Source organism: Agelaius phoeniceus, chromosome 9 (genome assembly GCF_051311805.1).
Source record: "Agelaius phoeniceus isolate bAgePho1 chromosome 9, bAgePho1.hap1, whole genome shotgun sequence".
NCBI lineage: Eukaryota > Metazoa > Chordata > Aves > Passeriformes > Icteridae > Agelaius > Agelaius phoeniceus.
Window position 1 is genome coordinate 12,983,637 of NC_135273.1, and position 14,975 is coordinate 12,998,611.

Below are 14,975 nucleotides of genomic sequence, written 5' to 3' on the forward strand. Positions count from 1 at the left end.
CGCTTGACTCTGCGCAGCGCCGGACTATAGCTCCCGGCAGGCGCCGCGGCAGCAGGAATACATCACCCAGGCGGCGCCGCGTCGCCGCTCCGCGCATGCGCCGCCGAGGGCTGGGCTGTTGCTCCCTCACGGGCGGCTGCGGCGGGTCCTCGCCATGGAGTCCTACGATGTGATAGCGAACCAGCCCGTCGTGATAGACAACGTGAGTCCGGGCGGCCGCGCGTCCCGGGAGCGGGGAGGGCGCGCAGTCCCTTTGTCATCGGGGCGGCCGCGCCCCACCCGCCGCCGCCCCCCCACCTCGGCCGGCTCGGCCGCCGCCTCCGGTCCTCTCACGGCGCCATACGGCGTCCACGGGGGGCGGGGCCGCTGCGCGTCGGCGAGTCGCGATTGGCTGGGGCGACTGGCAGTCACCCGCAGCGGGGCCGCTGCTCCGCGCTGGGGGGCACAGCCCCCGCCGCCGCCGAGCTGCCGCTGGTTGGGAGGGGCGGCGCGCCCCCATTGGCTGAGACAGCTGTCAGTCATCGGGGCAGCCCGCTGCTACCTGCCGGAGCGGGGCGGGACCGTTGCCAGAACACCTGCGCTCATTGGCAGCTGCCGCTGTCAGTCAGGCGGGGCTTCCCCGGTCCCGCCCCACCCCTCTTTGTGCGGGGGGACAATGGGGGTGCCGGGCCAGATTATGGCCACACTCCCAGCGTGCTGTAGGGCAGGCCTTCGCCAGGGTTCCAGCGTGCTCCTGGCAGGCCGTGGATGCACCCCGGGCAAGCTCTGGGGGTGCTGGCGCTTCCCTGGGCCCATGCAGGACATGGAGCTCTCCAGCCAGGCACCCCTCACAGGCCCAGCGAGACAGAAGCCTTGACCTCTTGTACTCCTTGTGCCCCTCCTCCAGCGCATCCAGCGCAGTGGTCACAACAAGGCAGTGCCGTTCCCAAGGCATGGATTCCTGTGCCTTGGAATGCCACTGCTGACGGATCTGTGCCCGGGGTTGCATCAGCGTAGTGTGGTGTTGCAGATGGCTGCTCCAGTGTGCTGATGCTGCTCATTAGCACAAAGCAGACCTCCAGTCTGTGTGTGTAATAGCTCTGCGGGAGATGAATGACAGTGATTCCATGCCTCTTTGAGGTACTTCTGGGTCCAGTTCTGATTTGCCCCATCCATGCTGCCCTCCCAGGAGGAAGGACCGTCCAGGAAGGAATGGGAGGGCATGTCTTGGACAGAGCCTCCTTCACTGTACTGAGTCACAAACCCGTGCTCCTCCCTTCTGACCTCTATCGCCAGTGGTTGAGATTCTGTTGTTTTGAAGGGTCAGTACTGTGCTCCATTCTTCTTCCACAAGCTTAATTTCTCCTGAATTTTTTTGCCATATGAACTGGCTTTCCTGGCCTGGCACTTCTCCACCTATTGCTTTAACTCTTCAGAAGGTGAATAATTGTAGGTCTTCTCAGATAAAGGTGGTTATTCTTCTGACTTTTTCTTTATTATGGATCCCAAGTTCCTCTCTACAGCATGAGCTCTCTGATACAGTTTTGGCTTTGTTTATTTCCCTGGAATCTTACAGCAGAGGGATTTGAGTTAGACATTGAAGGAAAGTATTTAATAGAAAATGAGAATAAGTAGTAAAATTGACTATGTTGAGAAAAACATGTATCTTCTTTATTGAAGATGTTAAAAAATGCATTAGGTTGATTGTTTTTGGGAATGCCTGTATCAGCACTGATCCTGCTGCGTTATTGAGTGATTAGCTAAACATTAAAGTTACCTCTACGTTTTCTGGCACTGTGAGGATTGCTTTGTTGAGCTATTAATGTAGTAGCAGCCTATATTTAATTTCAGCATGTCCTTTTGTTATTTAGTGCAATGATTGCTGCCTCTGCCTCAGACCTGAAGAAGGGCTCATGTGCCAGCAGCTGATTCTGTGTCTTTTTTCATTTTATCAGCTGGTCTTATAAAAGCTAATTCTTGTTCTTGCCTCTCCGATAAACGAGCTTCCCCCCTTCCCCTCCCTACAAGAAGCAGAATGGAGCAGTTGTTGTTGCATCTGCCTGGAACGCTGGCAGGCTGTGGGCCAAGGAGACTCGTGGTGACACTGCATTTTTGCTGCTCTTTGGAGTTCAGGCAGGATGGGAAGTGAAGCTGCACAGAGCAGGTACCACTCTTCCCACTGCTGTTCTATTACTGCTTTTCTGCAGAGAGCTGCAGATGCCTTTTGAAGGCTGAATGTTATCCTGTCTCACATGCCTGTGTGTGGGAAGGGGGAAGTGAGATACTGAGCTGGTGAGAGCCAGACCCCTCCAGTCCCAGCCCTGCTCTAGAATCTCAGTGTGTTCCAAAAGGACATGAAGTTCTGTAGCTAAAAAATTAGCAGAGATTTTTTTTCTCTTACAGTACATTGCTCTTAACTGTATGCTTTCAGTAGGAGAGCTTTGTAATGTACAGTGGGAGGTTGGAGCTGTACCTCAGCACAACTTTATACTCTCCATTGTCTAATTTTTAAGAGTTGTATTCCCATATGCAGTCCAGCAAGCTCTCTCTGAATGTCTAGGAGCCCTGCTGAGCATAATGCACATGTCAGTAGACCAGCTGTGGCCTAAGTCAGTGAAAATTTCTTGACCTCCATGGAACCTGGAATTCTCTTGTTTGCCTTGTAGTCTAAGTGGTGGCATTTTAGCAACTGAGCTGTCAGCAAGTGCTGTTGTGTCTTTGGTTTGTTCTTGATCTTATAAATTCTGTATCAAATAAAACAGTTTTACAACAATATGAAATGTGCACTCTCCATAGAAAGTGCTACATGGAAGATTGATTCATGATTTCCATTTAAATTTGAGTCCTAAATGCACCAAGATGAATGAATCCATAACCAATTGGCCACAGAGCTAATAGGTGAGGTATGTTCAGGGATGAGGTATGTTCAGTTCCTTCAAGACACTCACAAGAATTTTTAATGAATTTATCTTTCTTGACTTTTACATTTTACATGTAGTTTTTCTTCTTATATTCTTTTGCTCTGATTAAAAAAAAAAAATAAACCGCTGCCAGATAAAATGGAATGAAAACCCAGCCAGGATAGTTACTGGTGGAAGTATATAAATTTTTCAATTTTTTAAAAAGTTTTAATAAATCAGAGTTTGTAACAAAAGAGAATATGCATGTGGTTTTGCTTATTTGAAACAAAGATGAAAAAATAGGTCTTTAAGCCTTCTGAATCAGAGTTATTTCAAAATGTAAACATTTTCCTCTCATTGCATAGGAATCTCAAACTGGTCTATAATAAACAGATTTACTCAGTGTGCACATATCTTCAAAGAAGTAAAATGTTTTCAAGAAAAATTGAATAGGTCAGAAAGTGTAGTCAGGTCTTTGTAGTGCGGAGATATCAAACAGCTGCTCTTGGTTTGTTCCCAGGCACTTGGAAGCACAGTTGTGTTGAAGCCCCATCCCACCGGCACATTCAAAGCAGTTGTTTGTCTTTGACTCCAAGTTGGAGTTCTGAACTCCCAACACATTTGGTTAACTCTGAACTTCAGTATGTAAATCTTAAAATACATAACTTGCTAAGAACCTCACCAGGACACACTGGGCAATTTTTGGCCTGACATAAGGAAGCTTTAATCTCTTAAGTTTAAATAGGAACATCATTGTTCTCCTGAAACCAGTTCTCCACAGCAGAATGTGCTAGCAACAAGAACACTCATAATCCTGAACAAAATATTCACTAAGTGCAATATTCTAATTTGGTTACATTATGTTACTGCATTTCATTCAATTATTTTTCTACAAGACTTGCCACAGGATGGTATTCTTTCCCAGGTAGAGAGTTGTTTATAAACTATGATAAGAAAAATCAAAATAGTGGTTTTGGTTTGTTCCTTGCTTCACTTTGAAGGGAATAGCCAGAAGATAGTCTGTGTCAAGGGAAGTCTTTTTAACACTTCACCTGCTACTTTGTCACACTGTTATCAGCTAGTGCAGACCTTGGGATGCACCTGGAGCTGAGTCCCTGTGTGGAAAGGAAGTAGTTAGTCCTGCCCAGCTGGCAGCTTGGGTGTGCTCCTGGAGCCAGCCTGGCTGCAGGTGTTTATCAGGAGACAAGGATTCAAGCAATCTGCCTTTCATATGCTTTATAAATAGCTGTGTCTGGTTTGCAGAGTATTCCTGACACTCCTCTCCTACAGATGTGTCCTGGCAAATCTGACTCTGGTGGTTTAGAGGCAGGAGTATCCCGGCTCTGGTGGCAGAGTGCACACACGCTGTGCAGAGCCTGACATCCCTGATGAAGCTGCTGATGGAAGTAGCTTGGCAGTAAAGCACTGGACTGTGAACGGGAGAGGCTGGGGCCACCCCACATTCCTTTCTGCTGAGCCTGCTCTGGCTGGTAACCTCTGGCACTGGGAAGGCAGCATTGGAAACCACTTCAGCCAGAGCTTGCTTGTCAGAGCCCTCAGCAACTCATCTGGGCCCAGCCTCAAAGCAAAAGTGGTGATGCTGACCCATGCAGAGGTGGTGAGAAGTGGAAAGCTATGGAGGAGCTGTGTTGCTACTCATTTTAAACTGCGGTGGGGTAGCCAAAATATATTTTTGGCCTCCATACCAGAGCATTCCTACTGCAGAGCCCTTGAGAGTGAACAGGCACTTCACAGGTCAGAGCTTTCAGTGCAAGCTCACACACACTTTGCTCCCACCATGGGGCTAAGCAGAACTGCTCCTCTTTCTGCAGAAGAGCTTGTGCCCATGGTAGGCTGGGATTACCTGTGAAACGGCTTATCTGAGGAGATCCTATGAAAATCCGCTCCTTAGCAAAACTTGGGTGTTCCTGCAAGCTGCTCATTGTTTCAAGATGTCATTCCCTTGTGCAGGGAGAGGAAATGGAGGAGGGGAAGGAGTCAGCACAGATCCAAGTTGATGATGGTGTTCCAGGATGCTTCCGGACAGGGAATGAGAGCTGTGGGGCCAGATGCCCGGCACTGACTCCCTGCCAGGGCCTTGCTGTGGCTGGTTTTACCCACCCTATGTTTGCTGCTTTGAATGTTGCAGAAGGCTCTTGGATCTGTGCCTTCCTGACTGCCATCTCTCATCTCTTCTTTGACTCTTCTGAACAAGCTCTATCCCATCAGCTGTGCTTCCTGCCCCCAGTTTTTCCCCTTGCAGTGTAACCGGCACTTTTGTCCTTTCCCAACCAGTCTGGGTTGGCTTCCAGTGCCTTTTCTGACCACACTTCTGCCTCCTCAGCGTCAGCTAGTTCATCCACCATCTGATCATCTTTTCCCTATTTCTTCTCCAGTCTGTTTCTCACAATTCTTTGCTACTTCCTTCTCTGACTTTATCTGCCCTCCCTCCATCTTTTCCAAATCTCCTTCTGAGAGGCCTGTAGCCTTCATTCTTCCAGTGCCTCCTGAAGCTGGCAGAGTTCAGTTGTTCTTGCTGGGCTTTCTGGAGTGTTCTCCTCCCCCCAAAGGTTATCTAATATCAATAGACACCTGTGGAGTGTGAATTTAGCTTCCTGCACCCCTCACGTAATCCTGGCTAGAAAAATACTCATCTATAACAGGGTGTTTGGGTGTGTGCAGAGCAGTACCAGGGTGCACGGGATGGTTGTTCCCTGTGAGATGTGTCACTGCCAGAGAGGGTGCCAGTCACTCTCTACAACAGCCAAGCTGGCACTTCCCATCCCCAAGCAGCCTGGAGAGTCAGTCCCTTGGGAGCTTTATTCCTAGTAGAAAGGAGAGGATCTGTCAGTCCTGATGTACTTTGCTGCTCCTCTAAAACTTGTGAAGATGGTGGAATGAGTGATAAGCTCACATATTTGTCTGTTGCTTCCACAGGGCTCGGGTGTGATTAAAGCAGGTTTTGCGGGCGATCAAATACCAAAATACTGCTTTCCTAACTAGTAAGTATTCTGCTGGTCTTGGTAACTTAGTACTGTGTACCAATTCTTTGATATGTAGAGGGGAAGAATTGCCCAGTTTTATGAATGGAAAAATTGAGTTATTCTTTTCTGCCTGCTGCAGAGAAGCATCAGGGAGATGAGAGCTCCACTGTTAGATATTTTGAGATTTTTGGGGACATACACACACATCATAAAAGATGACATCACTTTGTCAGGCTCAACACACAACCAAAGCTGTAGGATCCTTTAATCTGCACACATGAGGAAAAGGACCTGGAAAAAGTAAAATTTGGCATAAGAAGTGTGAAGACCTCTGTATTTTTTCAGTGTGTGGTATGATGTCTTGATTCCTGCCAGACTTTTTTGTGAGTTTTCTAAGAGTTTTGCCAGGATGAAGACTGCTGGAACAGGAACTCTGAATAGTCACTGGCTTTTATTTTCAGTGTGGTGGGGTTTTAGTGAGTAGTTTTGTGTTCTGAGCAATATTTTCTATATGGGATAGTGGGGTATGGGACACAAATGTTTAAGCTGAGAAGTCTGCCTGAGGTCAGGCAGCACATGTGGATCCAACAACTCAGACAATTGCTCAGTCTAGCCATGTTCATCCCAGGCACTGTTGAAACAGGTGAGTCCTGAATAATCAGTGAAAATATGGCCAGACTCAGCTGGTTTATGTCCAGCCAGTTCAGAACTGTCTACAATCAGTCCCCTTCACCTCTGATTTCTGAGATTAGCTCAGAGCAAACCTGGGTCTGTCTGCACCTGGTGACACCCCCAAACTCACCCACTGAGAAAGTTCTGGTTAGGACAGAGGGAAACACAAAGTATGCAATCCTTAGGTGCATCTGAGCTCTTTGTAGAAGCATTTACTCTGTTGTCTCTGTTCTAGTGTGGGCAGACCAAAGCATGTTCGTGTTATGGCTGGTGCTTTAGAAGGGGACATTTTCATTGGTCCAAAGGCAGAGGTAAGAACACCTGTACACTGCACTTCTCCATATATCTCTGTGTGCTGCTGTAAGGGGGGTATGTGGCAGCTGGGTTGTGGTTCTTTGGTATCGTGTAGGTCCGAAGACTAGAAGAGATTGTCACTTGCATGTGTGTCCACAGTGGAGTGTAAAGCTTAATTAAATTCTTGTGCCAATCTGCTGACACAGACCTAGTTCCCAAAGTCTTCAATATCTCTCTTTTCTTTTTAGGCTACTTTTAGCTCTACGTGGTTACATACTTTGACTGGGAACTTTAGAAATGGACCCTACTCAATTGCTGTATATCTCCCTGCTGTGGGCAGGAAGCTTCTCTCCACAGTCCTGCTTCTATCAGCATGTAGTCAGTTGTGTGGTCACATTTCTTGTGAGCCCTTCAAACTGCTTCCCCAGTAACATCCTATTATGGTCTTTTATGTCATGGCTGATCTGGTAGTACAAAGATACCGTATGATAGGTGTCTATGTGTTGACTTTAAAAGTGTTTTGATGGAATATGCTCTGCAAATGTCAGATGTAGACATTCCTACTTGGTATGAAAAGGCCTTGTCTAGTCTTGGCTTCTCTGGGAGAGATGTTTATGATGAATGTTCAGGTTTTGCCCTGTATGCTATAGATAAGTTATATTTTAGTGGAATCAAAAATGTAGGTGAGTCTGACAGTAAGTCACAGTGCTCAGAAGTGTGATTGTTGAAAGCTCTGATGCTCTCTTGTTCTTCCTGTTTGCTCAGGAGCACAGAGGTCTTCTTGCGATCCGATACCCGATGGAGCATGGCATAGTGAAGGACTGGAATGACATGGAGCGCATCTGGCAGTACGTGTATTCTAAAGACCAGCTCCAGACTTTCTCAGAAGAGGTGAGAGACCACGTTATGTAAAGGCACAGGCGTCATTCAATGCGTGTGTAATACCAGGAGCATTGGAACTTGGAAAGATTTGGGACTTTTCCTTTGGCCTTCTTTCTGAATGTGTGTCTGTTGCTAAATTAGGTTTTTTCACCTCTCAAGAGATACTGCACAAGAAGTGTCCAAGCAGAATTCTTCTCCAGATCTGATGGTCTGGCCTAACTGAAAATCTGCCTTTCACATTTGCTATTCACACTCTCTCTAATGATTCTACTCTTGGCCAAGTGTTTCTGACTTTTCCTGTTCTGCCTGCACATCAGGCATATCCACTCTGCAGTGATATGAGTTGAAGTGAGGAAGGAGAAAACCACAGTCCTGTGGTCTGGAAGGATCAGACCAAAACTTATTAAATGTCTGAGAGCAATCTAAGTTGTGGAGTAGAAATATTTCTGTCTGCCTGTGCTAAAAGACCATATGCCTTCACCCTTTCTTAGGGTGTGTATTTTGGCTAATCTGGCTGATTTTTTGTCACTGAGAGTCATCCTACTTGTCCTTCATGGGTCAGAGTTACTCACAGAGTACATTTCCTAACACTTCTTTATAACTAGACCAGAACCCTGCTGGTATTCCAATCTAATAGAGATTATTCAATCTAATACAGCTCAGCTGAAATTACTCCTTTGTACCTGCCCTCTTGCACCAGTGGTTCCTAAAATGAATAAATAAGCAGAAACATTTAAGAACATACCCCTACTGCCTCCTGGTAACTGCAGCACAGCTCCTTCTTATCTTTCCCAGCATCCTGTGCTGCTGACAGAAGCACCCCTAAACCCGCGCAAGAACAGAGAGCGTGCTGCTGAGGTGTTTTTTGAGACCTTCAATGTGCCAGCACTATTCATCTCCATGCAAGCTGTGCTTAGCCTGTAAGTGTCTTTTGTCTTTGATTTGTGTTCATGGAATGTTGCTATGAAATCCATTCTACAAAAAAAACTGTGGGAGACCTAACTGATGTCTTTCCCCCCTTTTCATGCAAGAACTGAAACTCAATTTGTGTAATAAAGAGTTTACAGGACATTTGCTGGACTGCAAACAGAACTTGTGTTTTGAGGGGCTTTTAGGTCCTGTTTTATGTGAAATCTTTGCTTCCTGAGTTGAGTGTGGATGTGCTGCTTGCCTGAGCTCACTTTGAGTTGCTTGTTCTGACTTGAGCCTTTGTCCCTTTGGTAGCTACGCGACCGGCAGGACCACGGGAGTGGTGCTGGACTCTGGGGATGGCGTCACCCACGCAGTTCCCATCTATGAAGGCTTTGCCATGCCTCACTCCATCATGCGGATTGACATCGCTGGCCGGGATGTCTCCCGCTTCCTGCGCCTCTATCTCCGGAAGGAAGGCTATGACTTCCACACAACCTCTGAGTTTGAGATTGTCAAGACCATCAAGGAGGTGATGCCCTGCCTTGTTTCTGTGTTTGTCCAAGAGGGGATTTCTTCTCAAGGGAAGTTGTGGCTTGTGAAATCTGGTGGGAAGTTTCAGCGTACCTAGCTCTGCACCTAAATCCATTGGTGGAGGGAGTCCAGGGCAACTAAGATGATTAAAGGACTCTTACATGTGGAAAGGCAGGGAGAGCTTGGACTGTTGAGCCACAAGAAATGTTTGGGGAGAGTCTCATTGATGTATATAAATGTCTGAAGGGAGGGTGCAGAGAAAACAGCCAGACTCATTTCAGTGACGTCCAGTGACAGGACAAGATACACAAACTGAAGCACAGGAGGTTCTGTCTGAACATAAACTTTCTTTAGCGCGAGGGTGACCAAGTGCTGGCACAGTTTGTTTAGAGAGTTGTGGAGTCTCCATCCTCAGTAATATCACCTGGACGTGGTCCTGGACAGCCTGCTTTAGGGAACCCTGCGTGGACAAGATCATTTGCAAGAGGTCATTTGCAACCTCAGCTGTCCCGTATTCTGAGAGAGTTATAGTCAAAATCACATTAATCACTTTTGAGAGGCTGTTAACATGGACGTGAAGATGGGCTGGTGGTTCAGAATTAGTTTTGCATTTACCTGTGCTGCAGTTTTTCAGGGTCTGATGATGGCTTTCAGTAGTGTTTGTTTCCCTTCATGGAGTAAAATCCATGGCAGCTAGGGATCACAAGTGGGATATTGCAATGTAGTTTGCCTGTTGTGAACCTTTAAGGTCTTTTCTCCAGCACATAATACTGTTGAAATCAGTCTCCCCAAAGGGATACATGGATTTTGATTATTAGTGAGAAAAACATTTTATCAGAGGCATTTGGGTTTACCCATCTCATCTCCCTCTCCTTGACTCTGTTTCCTCTCCAGCGTGCCTGCTACCTGTCAATAAACCCCCAGAAGGATGAGACTCTGGAGACTGAGAAGGCTCAGTACTACCTGCCAGATGGAAGCACTATTGAGGTTTGTAAGAACCACTCTTGGAGAATTCCTCATGTGAGGGACAGGTTTTCCAGAAAAGCTCCACAGTGATGGGAAATTTCATGCGGTGTTAGGTGGGAGGGGGTAATTTTAAAAGACCATAACTCATCCTAGGCTGTTGACTGGGTACTAGAATCTTTAAGGAAAGAAAACTTTACTAGAAACCTCACAACTTCTAGAAGTCCTGAGTAAGTATGCAGTGTAACAATGGGGACTCTGAGCTGTTTGAGAGCAGACTCTGACCTAATAAACTTTATGCAGATTAGGTATGGAGTGTGTGTAGGTGTCAGCTCACTAAATCCATCAGTGGTTTTATATACAGTGCCTTTTGTCCTGCCTAGAATTGTCTCCTGTGCATTAACAGTTGACTTGAGGAGTTAGGAATACTCCTTAGAAGACTCAGCCCACTATAGAATGGTCAAAAGAGAGGAAATACAGGTTTTACCTCCACTACCAGGGCTGGATTTGCTCCCTTTATACCAGACCTGCTGTATGGGGCTGAACAAGTTTCTTCATCTCTTTCATGTGCAAATTGGAAATGGTGCCCTTTGTAGGGGTTGTAGTCCAGACTGGCATTCACTTGGGATCTAGTGATGCAGCATCAATGTCCAGGAAGTTTCATTACTCTGAAGCTTCACCTAAGAAAGGCAGGCCCATCTGTAGGTAGTGAAGAAAGCCACACTGTTCTCTTCCCTGTGTCCTAACTTCTGCTGTTGCAGATTGGCCCTGCCCGCTTCCGAGCCCCAGAGCTCCTGTTCCGGCCGGACCTGATAGGGGAGGAATGTGAAGGACTTCACGAAGTGCTCGTTTTTGCCATTCAGAAGTCAGACATGGATCTGAGGCGAACGCTGTTCTCCAACATTGTGCTGTCTGGAGGCTCCACACTTTTCAAAGGTTCCTGCCTCTCCTCTTTCAGTGTGCTGTGACATACCTGATCTCTTGCTTCTTTCTCATGTGAAACTGGGAAGATAACCCAGATCACCCAGTTTATCCTCTGGGGTGAGGGCTGTGTAAATTCTGCTCTATCAGGGCATTTACTTCCTAATTTTCTGAGTCCTAGTCATATCCTGCTGGGGGTATGCAGGACACCTGCCCTCGTACATCACTTTCTGGGCTTGGAGGGCTGTTACTGTTTTCCTCCAGTCAATGCCTGTGGAAGGACTGAATAGCTGTGTTTATTCCTGCTGCTGTAGCTCACAATATCTGAGACTAGATACCAAAAAGGACTCTTCCATCTTCTAAGGTTTCTTTAGGTCTCTGATACGTGAGAGTTCAATGGTCCTTGTCCTGCATGAGTGTCAGCTATGTGTGTGCAGAAAGGTTTCAACCCATCTCCTCAGGGCTCAGTTGGTACTTGCTGACCTAAAGATACACTCTGCCAGAACCCATCAGTCTATTATCCAGTGGTTGACATCTCCAAACAGATCCAGTCTTCCCATTCAACCCCCTGTACAAATGGGCTGGACACAGGAGGAATGCCTAGGGAAGTAGGAGGTCCTAGCTAAAAACCTTGTTTGCTTGACTCAGGTTGCTGCTGAGGAATAGAGCCCATTGTGCCAGTGTTTGAGCTTTCAGTGAGACAAAGTCCTGTTACGTCATTGTCTGTGTTCTGTGCCTCCCCAGACTGGACTTAGTGTAAAATGTGGAATGGGGTATTTGTATAGGACTGCACAGGCCATGTCCACATTGTTAGTGGATGGGACTTGGGATTTTACTGAGGTGCTCACACTACATGTTTTCTGTCTTGTGTAGGCTTTGGTGACAGGCTGTTGAGCGAAGTGAAGAAACTGGCTCCGAAGGATGTCAAAATAAGGGTAAGAGCCATCTCTTTTGTGTTTGTCACTTACCAAGTGTATTGGTCTGTGACCTTGAAAAAACCTCGCTCAGACTGCAGCTGCCATTTACTTCAAATCAGAAATGCCTTTCCTGAGACACTCACATGCCCAACAGCATTTGCTGTTGTGATGAAAATCAGTTAGGTTTCATCACTGAGATGTTGGCTCCTCTGACATGACCCCTGTCCAGGATTCTGGACAAGAGTGGCTGTTTTGGGGGGACTGCCAGGTGTCTTTCTGTTGGGAGAGGTCACATCTGTGTCAGGTGCTAGCTGGAGTGAAGTGTGGGCAGTGTGCTAGGAGGAGCAGACTGGAGCTTGGGGAAGTACAGACTGATTCTTTCTTTCTTCCAGATATCGGCTCCTCAGGAGAGATTGTATTCCACGTGGATTGGGTATGTATGTGCTGTACAGCAACACATTTTGCTGTGGGATTGGGCTGGGGAGGCACAGCCCAGTAGCTCTCATGTTGTTATCCCAGCTGGTGCTGTGTGTCAGGGGGGTTGTGTTGCTCAGCTGGGCAATGCTTGCTGTGTTCATGAAGCAGCAGTCACCAGGTCATGTGGGAGGGGGCAGGTGGTGCCAGGCTCTGTAGCACTGGCACATTTGAGGATAGTAGGAGAGGGAGTGACTGTCCAGAGAATGTGTCTGTCATGCGTAACTGAGCCTAGGCACCTTACTGTCATGGGGAAGCATCATGATAGAAACAGCCCATCTCTGCAGAGATACTGTGAGAGTGCCCCCAGCATTTTCCTTTAACCCGTAACATGCCTGTCTCTCTGTAGTGGCTCTATCCTGGCCTCTCTGGACACCTTTAAGAAAATGTGGGTTTCGAAAAAGGAATATGAAGAAGATGGAGCTCGTGCCATCCACCGAAAAACCTTCTAGCCCTGGGACCTGTCCTCAGTCTCCTCCGAAGACTCACTTAAACTCGCTTTTCTGAGTCCGAGTGTCTGAGAGCTGCCTGTGTGTGTGTGTGTGCGCCAGCATGCCCCGATGTCACTGAGCAAAGACGACAGCAGCAGGAGGGTTGTATTAGTACTACTAACTTTTTTGTTTTGGTTTGGTTTTTTTTTATGGAAAGGAGAAAATACCAATCTACATTTCTCCAGAATGGCCCATTCCTTTCTCATTTCAGTCCCTTATTTTCTGTATCACAGTCACATCTGTCATTGTAAAACAAATAAGCAAAAACAAAGGGAACAGCTTATAGAAACTGCCTGGCAAGCCAGAAGGGAGCCAACCACTGCAGACTGCTCGTGCAGGCTTTAGTCAGCCTGACCGCAATGCCTGGATTGTCTGGAAACACATAGCTGAGGCCCCATAGCTACTTCCTTCTTCAGCAGTGTCTTCACCATCAGTAAGTTTTTGAAGTTGTTTTTAATATATTTTTTATTAAGAGAAAGCACATTCTCAACAGTTAAGTCCATTTGCCCCCACTGTTTTGGTGTGTGAGTGTGTGTATGAGTGTGTAACTTCTTAGCCTGATGTGGGGTCTGCACCACAGCTGGAGAAGTTGGCGATAGGACTTAGTTTGTATTGCATGGAGTAGAACAAAGCAAATCTAATCAGCTATCATTGTACTAGACGGTTATTCTCTTGTACCTTGTTTTAAATACCTTTTCTCCTCTGGAAGCAAGTACCCCGGAATGGGCGTGAAGGCACTTGTGTGTTCCCCCTCAACCTGCCAAGATTTACAGTGCTGACTTCTCATGTTCTTTGTAAGAGTCGAGGCTGTTTCCCTCCTTCCTGCCATGTCAGGGCAAAGGGAGCATGTATTCACAGCCAGGCATAACTCTTGTGTACTTTATCCATTCTGGGGCAAAATAATAATTGGGAAGGTGCATTGTAATGTAAGAATTGTTTTATTTATTGAAATGTCTGAAGATATCTCAAATACTGACCACAGCACCTGGGAATTACGCTTTGGGTCTTCTTTGAGCACCTGTTGCCCAGCTGCCCGCTGCTCGATGTTTGCACTGCGCACAGCACCCACGCTTAGCGGAAAGGCCAGCCCTGCACCACCCCCGTCCCTGCTCCGCTGGGACTTGCTGGTCACTGGGAATGCACCAGGGGAGAGGAGCAAAGCGCTGGGAGGCCGGTGTGGGTGGCACGTGTGTGAGCAGGAAGTTGTCCTGCTGGCTGTGTTCTGCTGCACTGCAGTGCCTTTCTGCTCACCTGCTGGCTGCTTTGCTTGTACTGCTCTAACAGCCCTGGGCAGCCTGCAGACCTGCTTGTGTTGGGGCATGCCACTGTTCCAGTTTTACTTGTGCATTATTCGGTGCTCTCTTTTTTTCCCCATTAGTTTTCTGCAGAACATGGCAGTAGCAATGGAGCTGGACTTGGTGGCAGTTCCTCCCTGTTTCTCTCTTTTCTGTTCTTTGCCACACATCACCTTTGGGTCACTCTCAGGTGCAGAGATGGGGTAAGAGCTGGAGGATTGCCACAGAGGTGAGGGAAAGGCCACCAGTGCACTGCCCCAGCTGAGACAAATGTAAGCAGCAGCCAGTTGCTACTGCAGGAACCACATTCTTAGGGCTCACCCCTGGGTTTGGAGAGGCTGTAGGCAGGTGGGTAGGGTGGTCTCTTCCAGCTGAAGCTAGGCTGCTTGTTCCCCTCGCCCCATTGGAGCAGACTGTTTTTTAAGCAAGAACCTGTCAGAAAAGAGCCATCAATGCTCAGCCTTCTGCTGGGAAACTGGTTGTGTTCTTGCTGATTTGCTGCAGCACACGGGGGAATTCCAGCAAATTCCCCTCCATTCCATTACTGTGTGCCCCAGGCAGTGCTCTCCATCCCCCCAGCCCCTCCGCTGGCCTTGCAGCAGCAGTGCTCCATTTTGTAACCTGCAGTGACTGGGCAGGATGGTGCTGTCTCCAATCTAGCATTTGTTTAGTCTGCCTGACTGTTCCCTTGCACACTGTCCAAACCATGTTGCCTGGTGGTGCCCAGCATACTTAAATAAAGTCATTCATATACAACACT

The 14,975-nt window shown here is 47.4% G+C and overlaps 1 protein-coding gene across 1 annotated transcript; it reads left to right on the forward strand.

Moving 5' to 3' along the window:
- The first annotated feature begins 38 nt into the window (after positions 1-38).
- Positions 39-13,912, forward strand: ACTR1A (actin related protein 1A). The gene is made up of 11 exons (XM_054637015.2): positions 39-202; positions 5,817-5,881; positions 6,771-6,846; positions 7,595-7,720; positions 8,507-8,631; positions 8,936-9,152; positions 10,049-10,141; positions 10,879-11,053; positions 11,912-11,973; positions 12,348-12,388; positions 12,779-13,912. Exons 1-11 carry the CDS (start codon positions 155-157, stop codon positions 12,879-12,881), a joined length of 1,131 nt encoding a protein of 376 aa, XP_054492990.1. The 5' UTR covers positions 39-154; the 3' UTR covers positions 12,882-13,912.
- The last annotated feature ends 1,063 nt before the right edge of the window (positions 13,913-14,975 follow it).